Consider the following 20,877-nt stretch of genomic DNA (forward strand, 5'->3'; position numbering starts at 1 on the left):
TTGCTTAACCACTACGCCACCTGCTGCCCCAAAAAGACTGAGAGCAAGTGAAAGATGGAGTGAGTCAGCTACCGTTGATTAATGAAAATCTCTGGGTTTTATACAGGGCCAGTGGGGCTCATCCTCGGAAGTAGATTCTAATGAGCCGGGGTCTGTATTCACGAAGCATCTCAGAGTAGAAATGCTGATTTGTTGGAACTGATCCCGACCTCTTATTCAGGACTTAAAAAGGCTAAATTGACCCTAAATCAGCACTCCTAACACAAGAGTCAAACAAATCCAGACATCATTCAAGCTCTCTTTTTATTGATCAAGATGAACAAGTTTTAAAATCAAAACAAAAAAAGCTCAATTAAATCTCACTATATTTTACAGTAAGGGGCTAGAGAGATCAGTCAGTGGGTGTGAGATCTGGTGGGTGGGAAGGAGAGAGAAGAGAGAGATGCTCCTGACTAACATTGTACAAACACTTCTCGAACTGATTTTACAACTAATTTTCCCCCAAAAAGTCAAATCGTGGAAACCTGACATTACAAACCAAAACAATTTATTTGTCATAAAAACTGCATGAGAAACAGAACATAGATAAAAGCCTTAATGTATCATTCAGCCTCAGCAGCTACTAGACAAGGTCCTTTATTTCAGAAACGATGAAGGAAAGAAATACAACGTAAAACTGAATGAAGAATGTCTGGTCCTGCGCTAAAAATGTGATCTTCAAAAAAAAAAAACAGGAGGACAACAGAGGGCACCTTTACACACGTGTCTTTTGTTGTGATTTAGATGTCACAGTTGTTTTAATAAGCCACTACATCTGTGGTTCACCTTGTTTTAAGCAGCGCAGAGACAGGTTCAGGGTGGAGCGACAGGTGGTCTTCAGATCTTCCTCCTCCAGATTTCCCAGCGTCCCCTGGGGTGCACAAACGGTCAAAGAGGTGACACATTAGCAAAGATCCTGGTAACACAGCTTGTAGCAGCCACAAGCTGTTATCAACTATACATACAGATATTTCTCATTAATAGAAATCCCCCTACAGACATGTCACAGAGGAATGGTAACTAATCTAACGAACTGGAAAATAAACTAAAACTAACACTAGCAAACGTTGGGGAAAACTAAATTGCATTTTTGGAGCAGGGAACATCCTGGCATTTTGTGGACGTTTCTCCAACAGCTCTTTAATGTTAGTGGACATTAGCTGACGATGGCCGCCCTGCTCTTCACACTCAGTTTGGGACACAGTATAAGGCAATAGAACTCAACTTTAAAGTTTTAACCATCCTATTTTGAGATTATGGAACCTGCTTGATATCCCCTTTACCATAAAATGAACTGTAGACAAACCTAAACTGAGGAATGTTAGTTGGATGATATCGATATAAGCATCGATATCAAACATGGGTCAAAATTAAGTGTTTTCACTCAACAGCATGTAAATAATATAAATTGATACACTTTCAAAGTCAATGAAGTCTTGAAAGGCAGGTTCACTAATAAGTATCAAATCTAATTAAACTAGACAGCTGGAGGATATCAAACAAGTTGACATGTACCTCTTATCATCATCACTTCCTGATAATAAATACTGCACAAAAACACCTTTAAAAGATGAAAAAAACAAAGGAGAAACAAAAACAATACACATCAAGCTTTAGTCATGATAAAGAGCAGTAGGCTCACAGGTAACAGCATTCAGTAGAAATGGATGTGGGTAGAGAAAGGAGTACCTGGGTGAGTACCTGAATAGTTTGACAGTTTGATCCTTGAGGGTTTATTAATTTGCCTTTTTCTTTCATGAGGTCGCTCACTCACTCAACACCAACGCTGTGTGAGGTATGGAAGTCAGCTGCAATCATTCATTAACCCCTACCCTTCCATCATCAGCCCAATGCTAACCAACACACTGTGTTACAATACAATGCATATCAGAGAACAGAGAGCTGTATATAGAACACAATATCCATGGCAGTGGGAGAAAAAAATGGTTTTAGACTGTGCATTCAGTAGGTCAAAGAAATAGTACGGATCCTTCCATATATAGCTTCACTTTACTTTTAAAGTATCTGTAAAATGCAGTGTGTCTATGTGTGGATACATGTCCACATATCTAGACAGTCACTTTAATACGTTCAATATAGGCTATGAAAATCGACAAATGAAAAGACATGGTTACTGCCACCATCACTGAAGAGAAAAAAAATATACAAGAGGCAATACAGGCAGAAAGAAATGCTTGGATTTAAATTTGGAAGAGATTTTTGTCCAATAGACAAAATAGAGATATATAATATGTATGCATGTATATAACCGATACAAAACGAGGGGTACCTCCAGGTATGTTTTTCAGGGCTACACTGGTCTTTCCCTCTGGGCTTTGTGACCTCTGTTTCTACCTTCTTCTCTCATCATCGGTCTAGCTCCATCTTCAGTGCATACTTACGATGCACTATATCCAAAACAACAGGATAAAGATACAACATACAAATCAAAGGCAATAGAACTGAAAGTAAACGGGGGGAGAGGAGAACAGGAGGGGGAGGTTTGAGAGGGAAGATGGGGGAGGGGTGTGTGTTTTGAGAGCCAGGATGACGGGGGAGGGCGCACTTACCTGAGCCTGATCTGAGGTCCTATCAGATCAGTTTTAATTGGACTGAGTGTCACCTTCAGAATGGAGGTCGTCTTGAGCAGCCCCGTTGACCCTGGCCAGAAGGGCCAGGCCCAGAGTGGAGGCAGGAGCCTCAGCCTCCACAGGCCCAGGCTTGGCCACGTCAGAGGAAGGCTTGTCTTCCTTTAACACCTCGTCCTTCTTGGAGCTGCTCCTCCTCTCCTCCGGCTCCTTACGCTCTGGGAGGGATGGAGGTAGGAAACAGAGTCATGACAAAGACTTGTAGAGTAGGACACACTTCAGATCACACTTGTGAATTCAGTAGGGACCATTATGGTCCAAATGTTGTTGCATCACCAGCTCAATCACAAGTGTGGAGTCACTAAACCAAAGTGTAAAAAAGTATATTTTATACATTTTAGGGATGGAAACCACTTTCAGTGTAAACCTAAACGACAAACCAGATATAAAGTATTTAGAATAAATAATGGAAAATATATATTTTTTTAATGATAGATTTTGAGATCTAACAATCACCAAAAGAAAAGCTAGACAGTCGAGGAGAATTGAACAAAAAGATGAATTTAGCAGTATTGATTTTATGTTTGAGTAAAAGAACACAGCATTAGCCGTGGCAAAATGAATAGAATTGCAGGAAATTAGCTCTAAAACAAACATTTTCTCACAGCTCAATGGGGAAATTTGTATAACTAAGAAATTCACTTAAATTCAAACATTTATCTACACCGCCTCTAAAATTCAACCACGCCGACAGATGGACCGCGCCCATTGCCACGCCCACCACCTAAGCCCCTTTTAGATTCAGAAAAAAAACCTGCTATTGCTGCAAGAAACCTGCAAGATCTGAGTTGTGATTATTCTAAATGTGTTTGAATGTGCCAACCTGTCCCATGTCTCACCTTTGTCTCTGGACGTCCTGTCCTTGTCCCGGCTGCGGCTCCGGTGGCGGTGAGACTTGCGCTCTGAGCTGCGGGACTTCTTCCTCTCCCGGCTGCGGGAGCGCCGTTTCCTGTCCGAACGCTCCCGGCTGCGCCGCCTCTCCCGGTCCCTGTCCCGGCTTGTGTGGGAAAACACCGAACACAGGAACATGTTAATCCATGACAGACTCAAGAGCAGAGCAGTGGAACTTTCAACGAGAGATTTTCACAAACACATGAACTGTGATCCCTGATTAACATTATAGGGCCAGGCAGAGCTGTACTGGGCTGATTAACCCCCTAAGGTCGATGTCCGCATGTTAAGTTCATGTTTTAAGTATCCCTATATTTCTGTTATTACGGGGCTATCACTCAGTCAAGAGTGCGCATGCGCAGGAAGTCTTGTCGTTGTTGGACCTAGCCTGGAGTGTAATGGCTACCTTGTAGTGTGTTCATATAGTAGAGTAAACTTTGTTAAACTGGAACCTTGTCGTTGTGTCATTTCGAGTTAACATTGGTAGCAGAGGATGGTTTCTAACTACAACGTGCCACCTCGCTTCGACGAGAAGAGGTCGTACGAAAGTTGGAAAAATGAACTGGGAATCTGGACACGCGTTACTAATCTGGACGCGAAAAAGCAAGCACTTGCGGTGGTATTATCGCTCGAGGGAAGAGCGAGAGATACAGCACTGGAAATATCCGTTGAGGATTTGAACAAGGATGACGGTATGGGAACTTTGATCACAGCACTGGATTCTGTATTTCTCAAAGAAGAGAAAGACCGTGCCTACGAGGCATATTCAAACTTTGACAGTGTTACGAGAGATATTTTGGTTGCAATGGCAGACTACATCATTGATTTCGAACAGAGGTACAATAGAATGCGCAAGTACGACATGGTTCTCCCAGATGCAGTGTTAGGGTTCAAGTTGCTAGACACTGCTTGTCTAGATGGTAGGGAGAAACAGTTGGCTTTGACTGCTTGTACTGTGCTGACTTTTGCATCTATCAAGTCGGCACTAAAAATAATATTTGGTGAGAAGACGTCTATCGCGCCAATAACAGATGGAATGCAAGTGAGTGACGCAGCATATTACACCGAGCAGCACAGAAAAGGCGCCAACAAGTCACATTCTCAAGACAACCAGAAGAGGGCGCCATTTCCCGGCACAAATCCACTGGACAAATATGGAAGGAGATCGAAATGTGCAATTTGTCAAAGCACTTACCATTGGGTTAAAGACTGTCCTCATAAAAATGAACAAGTTAAACTAACAGAGGAAAATGTAAACACAGAGATAGAGCAGTGTAACATTACACTGTTTTCAAATGAATCTGCTTCTGATACTGAGATTTTTATAGTTGAATCCTTAGGATCTGCTGTGATTGATACTGCATGTACACGGACAGTGTGTGGTGCAAAATGGCTTGATAGCTATGTCAGTGAACTAAATATGAAAGAAGTACAAAATATGATTGACACACCAAGCAACAGAGCTTTCAAATTTGGAGACGGGAGAATTGTCCATTCTACCAAGAGAGTTAAGATACCAGCAAAAATTGGTCAGACTAAGTGTCACATTGAAACAGAGGTGGTCCCTACAGATATCCCCTTACTATTAAGCAAAGCTTCCCTCAAGAAGGCAGAGGCTGTACTAGACATAAAAAATGACAAGGCAGTGATGTTTAAACAACCAGTGACTCTTGAACTTACTACCTCAGGCCACTATTGTGTAAACATTTTAGACAAAGACATCACACAGAGTCCATGCAAAAATGAGATTCTGACTGACACAGAGCACATGAAGATTCTGACAGTCACAGAGAACATGAGCACTAAAGAAAAACACAAAGTATTGTTAAAGCTTTACAAACAGTTTGGACATGATACAGTTAACAGACTTCAGAAGTTACTCAGCAGTTCAGGGAATAATGATGATGAGAAGTACGAAACTGGAAACAAAGTGTACTACAAACGAGTTGACTGTCAAGAGTGGAAAGGACCGGGAGTAGTCATTGGTCAAGATGGTGTGGTGATATTTGTGAGGCACGGAGGCATGATTGTCAGGGTGCATCACTCAAGATTGCAGAAAGTAAATGATCAACAAGATAGAGGGGCTGTTGCTGAGAATCAGTCTCCTAATGAAAATGACAAAAAGGACACAGTAACAGACACAAACCTACCAGATGTCGCATCCGATGATATGGACACCGAAACTAACACAGGAAATGGAGCAGAGACCTTCAACCATGCCACAGGTAATACTGTTGAGCGTTCAAATGAGGAAAACATTCAACAGCCACATGTGTTAAGAGAACATGGTTGTTCCAATCTGAAAACTGGACAAACTGTTAAATACATGGACAGAGAAAGTGGTATTCCACATACAGCAACCGTCATTGGACGAGCAGGAAAAGCAAAACACAAGAACTGGTACAACTTGCAGTACTCTGAACCAGCTACACTTTCTGGTACAACAGGGTCAGCTGACCTGCCACTTGTAGATAATATCAGAATTGAACCAATGGAAAATCGAGAAAAACAGAATGACATTCAAAATGATGATGTACTTGAAACAAAGGACGTGTCATTTGACTCAGCTAAGCTAGATGAGCTCAGTAATTGGAGGAAAAATGGAGTGTTTGAGGAAGTCAAAGACATTGGCCAAAAGTGCGTCTCAACAAGGTGGGTGTGTACCCTTAAAGAATCCTTAGCTGGAATAGCGCCCAAAGCACGTCTAGTGGCTAGAGGTTTTGAGGAGCTGGCTGCTAAAGAACTCCCAAAAGACTCACCGACATGCGCCTCAGAGTCACTCAGATTGCTGATGTCAGTGATCTGCCAGAAAAAATGGAAACTTAATTCCATAGACATCAAATCTGGATTTTTGCAGGGAACAGAGCTGTCAAGGGACATTCACATCCGACCTCCGCCCGAAGCTAAAAGTGAAGGAACACTGTGGAAAATAAAAAAGTGTGTGTATGGACTGGCAGATGGATCACTCTACTGGTACAACAAAGTCAAGGCAACAATGCTGAATACAGGTGGAAAAATGTCACAAGTGGATCCTGCAGTCTTCTATTGGCTTGATCAAGACTGCAATGTGACTGGAGTACTTGCCTGTCATGTTGATGACTTTATCTGGGGTGGCTCACAGACCTTTGCTTCAACTGTGATTCCACACCTCAAAGCTGTTTTCTAGGTTGGCCGTGAGGAGCATGATCATTTTTGTTATGTTGGCATAGAGTTTATTACAGTTGATGGAAAAATACTGATGCAACAGGAGAGCTATATCAAGAATCTTCAACCTATCCACATGGATTCTTCAAGAGCCGTACAAAGGAATTCCCCTCTGTGGAATTGAAGCTGGTCAATTGAGGTCAAAGATGGGACAAATTTTATGGGCTGCGAGACAGAGTAGACCTGGTTTGATGGTTGCAACTTGGCATCTAACACAAAACACGCCACTGTACAAACCATTCATGAGGCAAACAAAGTTGTTCGTAAACTGAAATCACAACAAGTGACTTTAAAGTTTCAGCATGTTGGAAAAGATGACTCTTTGAAACTAGTTGTCTTCCGTGATGCTTCGCTAGGTTATCACTGGTGGGACAAAACGGCACTTCCTACCTGTAGTTTGTGTCACTGACAACTACTCATTAGTTGATGCTGTGAAGTCAACCAAGTCTGTCACAGAGAAAAGACTTTGAGATTAGCAGCATCAAGGAACTTATTCAAGCACAGAGAATCCAGCGGATTCTGTGGTAGACCACAAAGGAACAGCTTGCTGACTGTCTGACTAAAAAAGGAGCATCCGGTCTTGTGCTCCTACAGGCTCTCGCTCCTACAGGCTCTCAGTAATGGAAAGTGGCAGCTTGAGTAATACAAATAAGAACTGTCACACAACCCATTTGTAATGGGGATCTTGAATAATACTTGGACATTTAACTATGTTGTTGATGTTTTATTTGTCTTTAAAGAAAAGGGGGAGATTGTTAAGTTCATGTTTTAAGTATCCCTATATTTCTGTTATTACGGGGCTATCACTCAGTCAAGAGTGCGCATGCGCAGGAAGTCTTGTCGTTGTTGGACCTAGCCTGGAGTGTAATGGCTACCTTGTAGTGTGTTCATATAGTAGAGTAAACTTTGTTAAACTGGAACCTTGTCGTTGTGTCATTTCGAGTTAACACGCACCCCGCGGAAAACTATTTACAATAATAGCTCCATCAAAATACACTGCTCAAAAAAATAAAGGGAACACTTAAACAACACAATGTAACTCCAAGTCAATCACACTTCTGTGAAATCAAACTGTCCACTTAGGAAGCAACACTGATTGACAATAAATTCCACATGCTGTTGTGCAAATGGAATAGACAAAAGGTGGAAATTATAGGCAATTAGCAAGACACCCCCAATAAAGGAGTGGTTCTGCAGGTGGTGACCAAAGACCACTTCTCAGTTCCTATGCTTCCTGGCTGATGTTTTGGTCACTTTTGAATGCTGCCGATGCTTTCACTCTAGTGGTAGCATGAGACGGAGTCTACAACCCACACAAGTGGCTCAGGTAGTGCAGCTCATCCAGGATGGCACATCAATGCGAGCTGTGGCAAGAAGGTTTGCTGTGTCTGTCAGCGTAGTGTCCAGAGCATGGAGGCGATACCAGGAGACAGGCCAGTACATCAGGAGACGTGGAGGAGGCCGTAGGAGGGCAACAACCCAGCAGCAGGACCGCTACCTCCGCCTTTGTGCAAGGAGGAGCACTGCCAGAGCCCTGCAAAATGACCTCCAGCAGGCCACAAATGTGCATGTGTCAGCATATGGTCTCACAAGGGGTCTGAGGATCTCATCTCGGTACCTAATGGCAGTCAGGCTACCTCTGGCGAGCACATGGAGGGCTGTGCGGCCCCACAAAGAAATGCCACCCCACACCATGACTGACCCACCGCCAAACCGGTCATGCTGGAGGATGTTGCAGGCAGCAGAACATTCTCCACGGCGTCTCCAGACTCTGTCACGTCTGTCACATGTGCTCATGTGCTCAGTGTGAACCTGCTTTCATCTGTGAAGAGCACAGGGCGCCAGTGGCGAATTTGCCAATCTTGGTGTTCTCTGGCAAATGCCAAACGTCCTGCACGGTGTTGGGCTGTAAGCACAACCCCCACCTGTGGACGTCGGGCCCTCATACCACTCTCATGGAGTCTGTTTCTGACCGTTTGAGCAGACACATGCACATTTGTGGCCTGCTGGAGGTCATTTTGCAGGGCTCTGGCAGTGCTCCTCCTTGCACAAAGGCGGAGGTAGCGGTCCTGCTGCTGGGTTGTTGCCCTCCTACGCCCTCCTCCACGTCTCCTGATGTACTGGCCTGTCTCCTGGTAGCGCCTCCATGCTCTGGACACTACGCTGACAGACACAGCAAACCTTCTTCCCACAGCTCGCATTGATGTGCCATCCTGGATGAGCTGCACTACCTGAGCCACTTGTGTGGGTTGTAGACTCCGTCTCATGCTACCACTAGAGTGAAAGCACCGCCAGCATTCAAAAGTGACCAAAACATCAGCCAGGAAGCATAGGAACTGAGAAGTGGTCTGTGGTCACCACCTGCAGAACCACTCCTTTATTGGGGGTGTCTTGCTAATTGCCTATAATTTCCACCTTTTGTCTATTCCATTTGCACAACAGCATGTGAAATTTATTGTCAATCAGTGTTGCTTCCTAAGTGGACAGTTTGATTTCACAGAAGTGTGATTGACTTGGAGTTACATTGTGCTGTTTAAGTGTTCCCTTTATTTTTTTGAGCAGTGTATTTCAGATTAAGGTAAAAATATTTTGTTTTTGCAATGGATGTGTCTCAATCCACTGCATCCGCCTACGTAACACTTCCGCATCTGCGGTGAAAGGTGACAGAGCTAGAGCGGTGTTTGTCAGACCATGAGACATCCCGAAAAATCGGTCTTCTCACAGAATCATCTGTAGCGTCCGAACTATTATGAACCCTCTATGGAAAGATGAGACTGGCATGAACACGGTGTTCTCCGTTTTGCTCTACGATCCCCACAAGCGTCTTGGGACTCATCAGAAGTCATTACAGCCAATCTGCCGACTTCTGTCTGTAGCGTCCAAACAGTTTGGGCTACACACTAATATGTGAAGGTGAGACTCTCAGGAACATGTCTGTTGTTCTGCTCTAAGACGCCCACAGGCCTCAAGACTGGTCTTATGGAAGTATATATGGAGGCTGTTAATTGGCAAAAATATGGGGTTAAATACATGTTTCAAAATAAAATTATCTGTCAGATGTAGGACAGACACTTCAGAACAAACTTCCTTTAGATGTCTTTTTGGGACTATTTGTTGTTCCATGTAATGAATCTGTTATTCAATGCGTTTGTATAGGCTAATAGCAGTAAGGCCCAAAAATGTTTTAATCAAATACGTTTAACATTAAAAAAAAAGTGTGATACAAGGGGTCTTAAAATACCAAATCAAATAGCAAAATTATCTTTGGTATGACCTTAACACAATTCCTTATAGCTTAGTAGACCCCCTCCCCCGGCTTAGACTCTTATGGGTTAAGCATCCACCATAGTTGCTGGGACCGTGCGGGAAAAGACCATTTGAAAGGAAAATGAACGAGCCAGCACAGTACAGTTGGGGGTCGGCCTATAGTGTGAATCAGCCATACACTACTAGTCTACGTGCCATACACTACTAGTCTACGTGCCATACACTACTAGTCTATGTGCCATACAGTACAGTACCTGCTACGTTTGCGCTCCCTCTCCTTGCTCCTGGACCGCCGGCGTTCCCGGGAACGACTCTTCTTACGGTCCGACGCTCGGCTGGAGTGGCGGCTGTTCGAGTGGCTCCTCCTTCCTCTCTTCTCCCTCTCTCGCTCCCTCTCTCTCTCCCGCTCCTTCACTCGCTCCCTCTCTTTCTCCTTCTCCTTCTCACGCTCTTTCTCCTTCTCCTTCTCTTTCTCCTCCTCTTCCAACTTGCGCTTAGTCTCCCTCTCCTCCCTCTCACGCTCCCAGTCCTTGCTTTCTAGCTCTCCCTTGTCTTCTCCGGCGGGGTCTTCGGATCGCCGATTTAACTTCTCCTTAACAGAAAATCATTCATTCATGACTTACCACCAACAATTCAATTATATGACTGAATGTTTTTCTGCATCAGCAATATCAACATACTGGTCTTTCAAAACAGCAACAGTCAAAATGATAAAATGATACTTCCTTTTCATGGGTATTAAAGCATACAGTACAACAAATGGCATATATGGAATCTTGACAAACATTGACTTGGGAGTGAACAATCCTTCAAACCTAAGGACTTACCTTGAGCTCCTCCACAGTGGACTTGATCTTGGCGTAGCCCATGTGCTGCTTGCCCATCAGGTGGTCATCCACCCGGGACTGGGCGTCTCCCACAATGAGGAATGCCCCGCACACCTCACACACCTCCATCTGTTTCTCCTGGGCCGCAAAGGTCTCAATCGTCTGGAATCAATCAGGATGACTTTTAGTTTTACAAGTACAGCACTTTCAACCAAAAAATGTCTCATCCCCAGGTTTAATTCACGGTATTGAATTCATACAAAAGGCTTACTAAATAGATAATGGAGTTGATCTCAATGCTGATGGAGTGAGAAAGAACTGGGAGTAACTCACAGAGGGGGTGGAGCTGAGCAGCTCCCTCTCATCCTTTAGCTGTTCCACGAGTTTCATCATCCCCTGGGCCTCCTCCACTCTGCCCTCAGAGCCCAACTCCTCGATCTGAACACAGCACATACAAACGGAAACTTTGTTGACATAGAAAACAACTTACTCACTCCAGAGTATGTGTCCTGCAGGAATGTAGGTCTTCACATGACGGATGCATGTACACTACAGTTCAAAAGTTTGGGGTCACTTAGAAATGTCCTTGTTTTTGAAAGAAACAATGTCTACAATGTATTTGACCAATTTGATGTAATTTTAATGGACAAAAATGTGGTTCTCTTTCAAAAACAAGGACATTTCTAGGTGACCCCAAACTTTTGAACGGTAGTGTAGGGTCCATGTACATTTGAAGTCGGAAGTTTACATACACCTTAGCCAAATACATTTAAACTCCGTTTTTCACAATTACTGACATTTAATCCTAGTAAAAGTTCCCTGTCTTAGGTCAGTTAGGATCACCACTTTATTTTAAGAATGTGAAATGTCAGAATAATAATAGAGAGAATTATTTATTTCAGCACATATTTCTTTCATCACATTCCCAGTGGGTCAGAAGTTTACATGCTACCAAATACTAATTGAGTGTATTGCCTTTAAATTTTTTAACTTGGGTCAAACGTTTCAGGTAGCCTTCCACAAGCTTCCCACAATAAGTTGGGTGAATTTTGGCCCATTCCTCCTGACAGAGCTGGTGTAACGGAGTCAGGTTTGTAGGCCTCCGTGCTCACACGCTTTTTCAGTTATGCCCACAAATTATCGATAGGATTGAGGTCAGGGCTTTGTGATGGCCATTCCAATACCTTGACTTTGTTGTCCTTAAGCCATTTTGCCACGACTTTGGAAGTATGCTTGGGGTCATTGTCCATTTGAAAAGACCCATTTGCGACCAAGCTTTAACTTCCTGACTGATGTCTTGAGATGTGGATATATTGAAGCAACATCATTTTTCTGCCTCATGATGCCATCTATTTTGTGAAGTGCACCAGTCCCTCCTGCAGCAAAGCACCCCCACAACGCTGCCACCCCCATGCTTCACGGTTGGGATGGTGTTCTTTGGCTTGCAAGCCTCCCCTTTTTCCTCCAAACATAACGGTCATTATGGCCAAACAGTTCTATTTTTGTTTCATCAGACCAGAGGACAATTCTCCAAAAAGTAAGATCCTTGTCACCATGTGCAGTTGCAAACCGTAGTCTGGCTTTTTTATAGAGGTTTTGGAGCAGTGGCTTCTTCCTTGCTGAGCAGCCTTTCAGGTTATGTCGATATAGGACTTGTTTGACTGTGGATATAGATACTTTTGTACACGTTACCTGCAGCATCTTCACAACTTCCTGTGCTGATGTTCTGGGATTGATTTGCACCAAAGTACGTTCATCTCTAGGAGACAGAACGCGTCTCCTTCCTGAGCGGTATAACAGCTGCGTGGTCCCATGTTTATAGTTGCGTACTATTGTTTGTACAGATGAACATGGTACCTTCAGGCGTTTGGAAATTGCTCCCAAGGATGAACCAGACTTGTGAAGGTCTACAATTCTTTTTCTGAGGTCTTGGCTGATGTCTTTTGATTTTCCCATGATGTCAAGCAATAAGGCACTGAGTTTGAAGGTAGGCCTTGAAATACATCCACAGGTAAACCTCCAATTGACTCAAATGATGTCAATTAGCCTATCAGAAGCTTCTAAAGCCATTTTCTGGAATTTTCCAAGCTGTTTAAAGGCACAGTCAACTTAGTGTATGTAAACTTCTGACCCACTGGAATTGTGATACAGTGAATTATAAGTGAAATAATCTGTCTGTAAACAATTGTTGGAAAAATGACTAGTGTCATGCAAAGTAGATATCCTAACCGACGTGCCAAAACTATAGTTTGTTAACAAGAAATTTGTGGAGTGGCTGAAAAACGAATTTTGACTACAACCTAAGTGTATGTAAACTTCTGACTTCAACTGTAATTGTGTTCGATGGTAGAATGTAATGTTTTGGTAAACCCAGGCAGCTCACCTGCATGACTAGGTCCTCGATCTTCTCTGTCAGGACTGTAGCTTTCTCCTCGTTCTTCCCCACAGGACCACCAGGCCCCTGCTGGAGAAAGAGAAGGTCCAGTCAGCATAATCTAACAACATTGATTAACATGACAAACCGAATACAAGGGTTGGCCTAGGTTTCCATGTTGAGTTCTGTGTTCTCTATAGCGGCGACCTATGGGCATTGACTGAGTAAATCTTTATGTATTCTTACTCCTGCGGCCTGCTGGGCCTGCGACAGGGCCAGACGGGCGTGGCCCCTGCGGATCCTCCTCTCCACCTCGGCCAGGAGAGACTGCAGGTAGCGCAGGAAGTCCCTCTCATAGCCCTCCTTCATGAACCGGGAGCTCTTCTCATACCTGGTGCACATAGGGATGAAAAGGGAGTTATTCACCTGTTATACACTATAGACATGTGATATTAGTTTAAGAACAGCCCTTAGTCATGGTATATTGTCCATATACCACACTCCCCAGGCCTTATTGCTTAAATATACCACAGGTATAATACAAAATTACCTGTTTACTTTTCTAATTAAATTGGTAACCAGTTTATAATAGCAATAAGGCCTGAGGGGGTATGGTATATGGCCAATATAACATTCATAACCAGTTTATAATAGCAATAAGGCCTGAGGGGGTGTGGTATATGGCCAATATAACATTCATAACCAGTGTATAATTGCAATACGGCCTGAGGGGGTGTGGTATATGGCCAATATAACATTCATAACCAGTTTATAATAGCAATAAGGCCTGAGGGGGTGTGGTATATGGCCAATATAACATTCATAACCAGTTTATAATAGCAATAAGGCCTGAGGGGATGTGGTATATGGCCAATATAACATTCATAACCAGTTTATAATAGCAATAAGGCCTGAGGGGGTGTGGTATATGGCCAATATAACATTCATAACCAGTTTATAATAGCAATAAGGCCTGAGGGGATGTGGTATATGGCCAATATAACATTCATAACCAGTTTATAATAGCAATAAGGCCTGAGGGGGTGTGGTATATGGCCAATATAACATTCATAACCAGTGTATAATTGCAATACGGCCTGAGGGGGTGTGGTATATGGCCAATATAACATTCATAACCAGTGTATAATTGCAATACGGCCTGAGGGGGTGTGGTATATGGCCAATATACCATGGCTACGGGCTGTATCCAGGAACTCTGCGTTGTGTCGTCCATAAGAACAGACGTAAGACTTGCTATATTCACAATATGCCACACCGCCTCGGGCCTTATTGCTTAATTTTAACACAAACAACAAAAAGTGATGGGGTGGAAAAGGTAAAACTTACATTTTCCTAAGGTTTTCATCGTGGATTTTTTCACAGGGACCCAAGTCAGACCGGGTGTTTGTGAATAATTCTGCAGGGCAGAATCCACAGAGATAGTACTTACAGGTCTGCAAGGGAAGGGAGAAAAGATGAGCCACGTCATTAGTGAGCCAACAGTTGCATGATTTTGGGAAATACTGAAGCTACAAAACCCAAAACCTCTTCAATGCCGGGCCTGCCAAAAATGTTGCTTGCAAACTGGTTGCGAAATGCAACATGGATCTTCTATCAAACATGCATCTTCAAACATTGATTAGCCTAATCTCACTGATGAACAAGATTAGTAGCTAGTGACCTTTGCTTTGGTAATAATGCCAATTCTAATCTTTTTAGAGGTAACCATTTGGCCCATTATACACACATACAGTGCGTTCGGAAAGTACTCAGACCCCTTCACTTTTTTCACATTTTGTAACATTACAGCCTTATTCTAAAATGGATTAAATGAACAGAAAATCCTCTCAATCTACACACAATACCACAATGACAAAGCAAAAACAGGTTTAGAAAATGTTGCATAAAAATACACAAAAAACAGAAATACCTTATTTAAATAAGTATTCAGACCCTTCGCTATGAGACTTGAAATTGAGCTCAGTTGCATCCGGTTTCCATTGATCATCCTTGAGCTGTTTCTACAATGTGATTGGAGTCCACCTGTGGTAAATTCAATTAATTGGACATGATTTGGATAAGCACACAGCTGTCTATATAAGGTCCCACAGTTGACAGTGCATTTCAGAGCAAAAACCAAGCCAGGAGGTCAAAGGAATTGTCCGTAGAGCTCCGGGACAGGATTGTGTCGAGGCACAGATCTGGGGAAGTGTACCAAAAAATGTCTGCAGCATTGAAGGTCCCCAAGAACAGTGGCCTCCATTCTTAAATGGATGAAGTTTGGAACCACCAAGACTCTTCCTAGAGCTGGCCGCTGAGGCCAAACTGAGCAGTCGGGGGAGAAGGGCCTTGGTCAGGGAGGTGTCCAAGAACCGGATGGTCACCGACAGAGCTCCAGAGTTCCTTCCAGGACAACCATCTCTACAGCCCTCCACCAATCAGGCCTTTATGATAGAGTGGCCAGACGAAAGCCACTCCACAGTAAAAGACACATGACAACCCGTTTGGAGTTTGCTAAAAGGTACCTAAAGGACTCATACTGATGTAACGATATGACATTTTTGGCCGATACCAATATCCGATATTTTCCGTGTCAAATAAAACAATACCGATAACAGACATTTAAAAAAAATTGTAGGCTTTTAAGCATTCTAGTACAGTTAAATAGTTAGCACACACATGGACGCAGCGGTCTAAGGCACTGCATCTCAGTGCAAGAGGCGTCACTACAGTCCCTGGTTCGAATCCAGGCTGTATCACATCCGGCCGTGATTGGGAGTCCCATAGAGCAGCGCACAATTGGCACAGCGTCGTCCGGGTTTGGCCGTCATTGTAAATAAGAATTTGTTCTTAACTGACTTGCCTAGTTCAATAAAGGTTACACACACACACACACACACACACACACACACACACAATTATATTGTTGGCATTTACGTATGCCCCCACTACCAGTAAAACATCATCAAAAAAATATATTTCACTTACTTGCTGTGCTGTTTCGTCGTTAATTTCTTCAGTCGTTTCATTCTCAACCAGGATTTCTATGGAACGCCGTTTGGGTCTTTACGTGTCAAAAAAGATAAGTGTCAAATAACACTATTTGACGTGTCAAATAAGCTTGTTGACCAATCAACATCTGAATATGACTAATAATTTAACGGGTTCATACATTTTTTGCATAGTTTTTACACATTGATTACTCTATCACTCGTATTTCATATGTCACAACGATTCATCGATACGCATGCTATGAGCGCTGGTAAATATTTATCGCACATCTACAGTGCTGGACATTTAAAAATAAGACAGTTCTTATTTGATTAATGGTGGTCGGACCCATCTATGTGATTCTAGCCACAATAAGGATTAGGCACAATAGTTGAATTTGAGGTTAGCCTTCAAATAAAAATATGGCATAATTCTACTATTGTTTTCATTTGAATCACTTTCAATTGCATACTTTTATTTTGAAGGCACACTGCAAATTCCACTAGTGTGCCTAATCCTTATTGTAGCTAGCTTCACAACACATTCCGGTCGAGCTTACTGAAGCTAGCTGGCTGCTTACAATGTTAGCTTTGGCAACAGGGTTAAGCAGTTGGCTGGCTATTTCTTTTCTTCATGAACTGATGTTCATTTTCAATAGGCGAACAACAAGTGGCAACCTAGCTAATACTTACAAGGATTCCTAAATCATTGCTAAGAATAATGAAAATGACCACAGTTTCTACTGGTCATTGTTTTCAGGCTGGATGTATTGGTACTAGCTAGGTACCCCAGAAGCTGCGGCCGAACAAATGATGCTTTATTACCAACGCGGTATTGTAAACACATCGTTCGTGGCCGGTGTTTGCAGACTCTTTTGTACTGCTTTGACTGTGTTACTGTATCTTTTTTGACACGCAAACACCCAAACGGTGTTCCATAGTAAACTCAGCAACAACAAAAAATGTTCTCTCACTGTCAACTGCGTTTATTTTCAGCAAACTTAACATGTGTAAATATTTGTATGAACATAAGCTTCAATTACTGAGACATAAACTGAACAAGTTCAACAGACATGTGACTAACAGAAATTAAATAATGTGTCCCTGAACAAAGGGGGAGCATCAGCTGCATTAAGTAGTGCAGTGCGTCTCCTCCTCATGGACTGCACCATAATTGCGCGTTCTTGTTGTGAGATGTTACCCCGCCCTTCCACCAAGGCACCTGCAAGTTCCCGGACATTTCTGGGGGGAATGGCCCTAGCCCTCACCCTCCGATCCAACAGGTCCCAGGCGTGCTCTTCGCTGGCCATGGCAGAACACTGACTTTGCTGTCTTGCAGGAAATCACGCACAGAATGAGCAGTATGGCTGGTGGCATTGCATTGCTGGAGGGTCATGTCAGGATGAGCCTGCAGAAAGGGTACCACATAAGGGAGGAGGATGCACAGCGTTGAGATTGCCTGCAATGACAACAAGCTCAGTCCGATGATGCTGTGACCTACCGGCCCAGACCATGACGGACCCTCCACCTCCTAATTGATCCAGCTCAAGAGTACAGGCCTCGCTGTAACGCTCATTCCTTCGACGATAAACACGAATCCGACCATCACCCCTGGTGAGACAAAACCGCGACTCGCCAGTGAAGAGCACTTTTTGCCAGTCCTGTCTGGTCCAGCGACGGTGGGTTTGTGCCCATAGGCAATGTTGTTGCCTGTGATGTCTGGTGAGGACCTGCCTTACAACAGGCCTACAAGCCCTCAGTCCAGCCTCTCTCAGCCTATTGCGGACAGTCTGAGCACTGATGGAGGGATTGTGCGTTCCTGGTGTAACTCGGGCAGTTGTTGCCATCTTGTACCTGTCCCGCAGGTGTGAAGTTTGGATGTACCGATCCTGTGCAGGTGTTGTTACACGTGGTCTGCCACTGCGAGGACGATCAGCTGTCCGTCCTGTCTCCCTGTAGCGCTGTCTTAGGCGTCTCACAGTACAGACATTGCAATTTATTGCCCTGGCCACATCTGCAGTTCTCATGCCTCCTTGCAGCATGCCTAAGGCACATTCACACAGATGAGCAGGGACCCTGGGCATCTTTCTGTGTGTTTTTCAGAGTCAGTTCTCATAACTGACCTAATTGCCTACTGTCTGTAAGCTTTTAGTGTCTTAACAACCGTTCCACAGGAGCATCTTCATTAATTGTTTATGGTTCATTGAACAAGCATGGGAAACAGTGTTTAAACCCTTTACAATGAAGATCTGTGAAGTTATTTGGATTTTTACGAATTATCTTTGAAAGACAGGGTCCTGAAAAGGGGACGTTTCTTTTTTTGCTAAGTTTATGTATGTTGTGAAGCTAATAGCAGTGACGCTATTACTGTGTAACTCCAGTAGGACAACATCTGAAAAATAGCACACTTGGTAGTGTGTACCGGTGCTCAACCAGACGGCGAAAGCCAACATCCCCCATGACAGAGAACGGTTGATTGTCAAGGGCAATGAATTCCATTATCTTGGCTTTAATGGATTTTGCCTTTGAGTTGTCTCACTGAAAATGTCACAGCAGACATTGTGGGCTCGGTTAGGGATGCTGTGTTGCATAACATTTTACGTGGTGTCATTAATTCATTACCTACGTTATATAGATATGCACGGCAGCTTTGACATCGGTTTTTAAACATCGGTGTGAAACTATACATCGGGCCGATACCGATATTGGCATTTTTAGCTAATATTGTCCGATTCCGATATGTTCACCGATATATTGTGCATCCCTAACTCAGACCATGAGAAACAAGATCCTCTGGTCTGATGAAATCTTTGGCCTGAATGCCAAGCGTCACGTCTGGGGGAAAGCAGGCACCGCTCAGTTCCAGAGCGCTCAGGACCTCAGACTGGGGCGAAGGTTCACCTTCCAACAGGACAACGACCCTAAGCACACAGCCAAGACGACGCAGGAATGGCTTCAGGACAAGTCTCTGAATGTCCTTGAGTGGCCCAGCCAAAGCCCGGACTTGAACCAGATCAAACATCTCTGGAGAGACCTGAAAATAGCTGTGCAGTGAAGCTCTCCATCCAACCGGACAGCGCTTGAGAGGATCTGCATTGAAGGGATTAACTGCCCAAATACAGGTTATAGCATCATACCCAAGAAGACTTGAGGCTGTAATCGCTGCCAAAGGTGCATCAACAAAGTACACGGTAAAGGGTCTGAATACTTTTTTTAAATTTAACTAGGCAAGTCAGTTAAGAACAAATTCTTATTTACAATGACGGCCTAGACGACGCTGGGCCAATTGTGCGCCGCCCTAAAGGACTCCCAATCACAGCCGGATATAATACAGCCCGGATTCGAACCAGGGACTGTAATGACGCTTCTTGCACTGAGATGCAGTGCCTTAAACCGCTGCGCCACTCCGGAGCCCTGAATACTTGTGTAAATGTACGTTTTTTTTTTATTGTTAATACATTTTCACAAAAATAAAAAATAAATGTATTTTTGGGGGTATTGTTTGTAGATTGAGGGGGAAACAATTGCATCGATTTTAGAATAATGCTGTAATGTAACAATGTGGAAAAAGTAAAGGGGTCTGAATACTTTCCGAATGCACTGTAAGTTACATTACTTTTTAGATGTGTATATTGTTAGATATTACTGCACTGTTGGAGCTAGGAACACAAGTATTTCGCTACACCCCCAATAACAGCTACTAAATATGTGTATGCGACCAATAAAATGTGATTTGACTCAAGACTCATGCAACTTGATTAACTAGCTAACGTTACATTGACAACGACATAGCATAAGGTTACTAAGCTAGCTAATGTCTAACTTTGAGCCAATACAAATGTCAATATTGACTGAAATTCGCAGCTAGCTAGTTTGTCTCCATTACGGTTTCACATTATGTTGATGTCTGCAAATAACGTTAAAAGTACCCACTTGTTTTTATTTAGCAAACTAGCTAGCCCAGTTGTCAGTGCACCTGTCGCTAGCCGTCGTTAGCAAACTCGTATGTTGTCGTTGGCGAAGTTACTCATTATATAACATTATCTAGCTAGCTATAGTACAGGGCCAGTGTTGGTCGTTAGTTTAATGTTGAATGCGGATTCGTGGGTCAGGGGGTTGGGCCTGAGAAGAACATGCTGTCCTCAATTGTAGCTAACGCATTAACTTACCTAACTAACTAACACCCGACCCTAGCGGTCGTCAGTTTATAGCTAGTTAGGATACTGTTAGTTAGCGAGCATCATGTAGGTAGCCAGTTATTACGTTTACGCAAACACATCAATATCAACGTCAGTTTGCTAGCTACCTACCTATAAAACGACTCACTGAAAACAAGAACCGGACGAAATTGTTTCCAGCGAGCTGGCTAAAGCTAACAAAGTGGCTAACTTACGGTCTCGTGGTCCCAGCGTACGTTGCATCGTTTCTCGTCGGGGGCCAAGTTTCTGTCTCGACCCATCAACTCATCGAGTAACTGGGCTGCGGAAAGCATTTTGCCTCAAAACTGAAAGCAAAAAGCTATTGTATCTACTAAGTTAAACCATTTATTATTGCGCCAAAGAAATACAGACCCTAGTTATTTCAGATCAAAATGGCAGCCGTTCGCATTCAGCAACAGTCGCTACCCAATGTGCATC

At 43.4% G+C, this 20,877-nt stretch overlaps 1 protein-coding gene across 4 annotated transcripts; it reads right to left on the minus strand.

The window, feature by feature from the left end:
- Positions 1 to 284: 284 nt before the first annotated feature.
- Positions 285 to 20,877, minus strand: LOC120042193 (luc7-like protein 3). 4 transcript variants are annotated; one of them, XM_038987068.1, is made up of 10 exons: positions 20,634 to 20,877; positions 14,598 to 14,704; positions 13,497 to 13,641; positions 13,260 to 13,337; positions 11,210 to 11,314; positions 10,877 to 11,038; positions 10,304 to 10,641; positions 3,527 to 3,684; positions 2,610 to 2,845; positions 285 to 910 (listed from the first exon to the last, which is right to left on the minus strand). In XM_038987068.1, exons 1-9 carry the CDS (start codon positions 20,730 to 20,732, stop codon positions 2,643 to 2,645), a joined length of 1,395 nt encoding a protein of 464 aa, XP_038842996.1. In that variant the 5' UTR covers positions 20,733 to 20,877; the 3' UTR covers positions 285 to 910; positions 2,610 to 2,642. The 4 variants fall into 4 exon arrangements, with proteins under 4 accessions (XP_038842996.1, XP_038842997.1, XP_038842995.1 ...); XM_038987069.1 differs by having other exon boundaries at positions 10,304 to 10,638; positions 13,260 to 13,340; XM_038987067.1 differs by having other exon boundaries at positions 13,260 to 13,340; positions 20,634 to 20,876.

Source organism: Salvelinus namaycush, unplaced genomic scaffold (genome assembly GCF_016432855.1).
Source record: "Salvelinus namaycush isolate Seneca unplaced genomic scaffold, SaNama_1.0 Scaffold631, whole genome shotgun sequence".
In the NCBI taxonomy this organism is placed as follows: domain Eukaryota; kingdom Metazoa; phylum Chordata; class Actinopteri; order Salmoniformes; family Salmonidae; genus Salvelinus; species Salvelinus namaycush.

What these genes read in the sequence shown, in the direction of transcription:
- LOC120042193 (XM_038987067.1), bottom strand. Translation starts at nt 20,732, where the DNA reads ATGCTTTCCGCAGCCCAGTTACTCGATGAGTTGATGGGTCGAGACAGA. An exon ending in TCGAGGACCTAGTCATGCAG is followed by an intron (nt 11,315 to 13,259) that starts GTGAGCTGCCTG and finishes TGCTGTGTTCAG; the next exon opens with ATCGAGGAGTTGGGCTCTGA. An exon ending in CAGGACGTCCAGAGACAAAG is followed by an intron (nt 2,846 to 3,526) that starts GTGAGACATGGG and finishes CATCCCTCCCAG; the next exon opens with AGCGTAAGGAGCCGGAGGAG.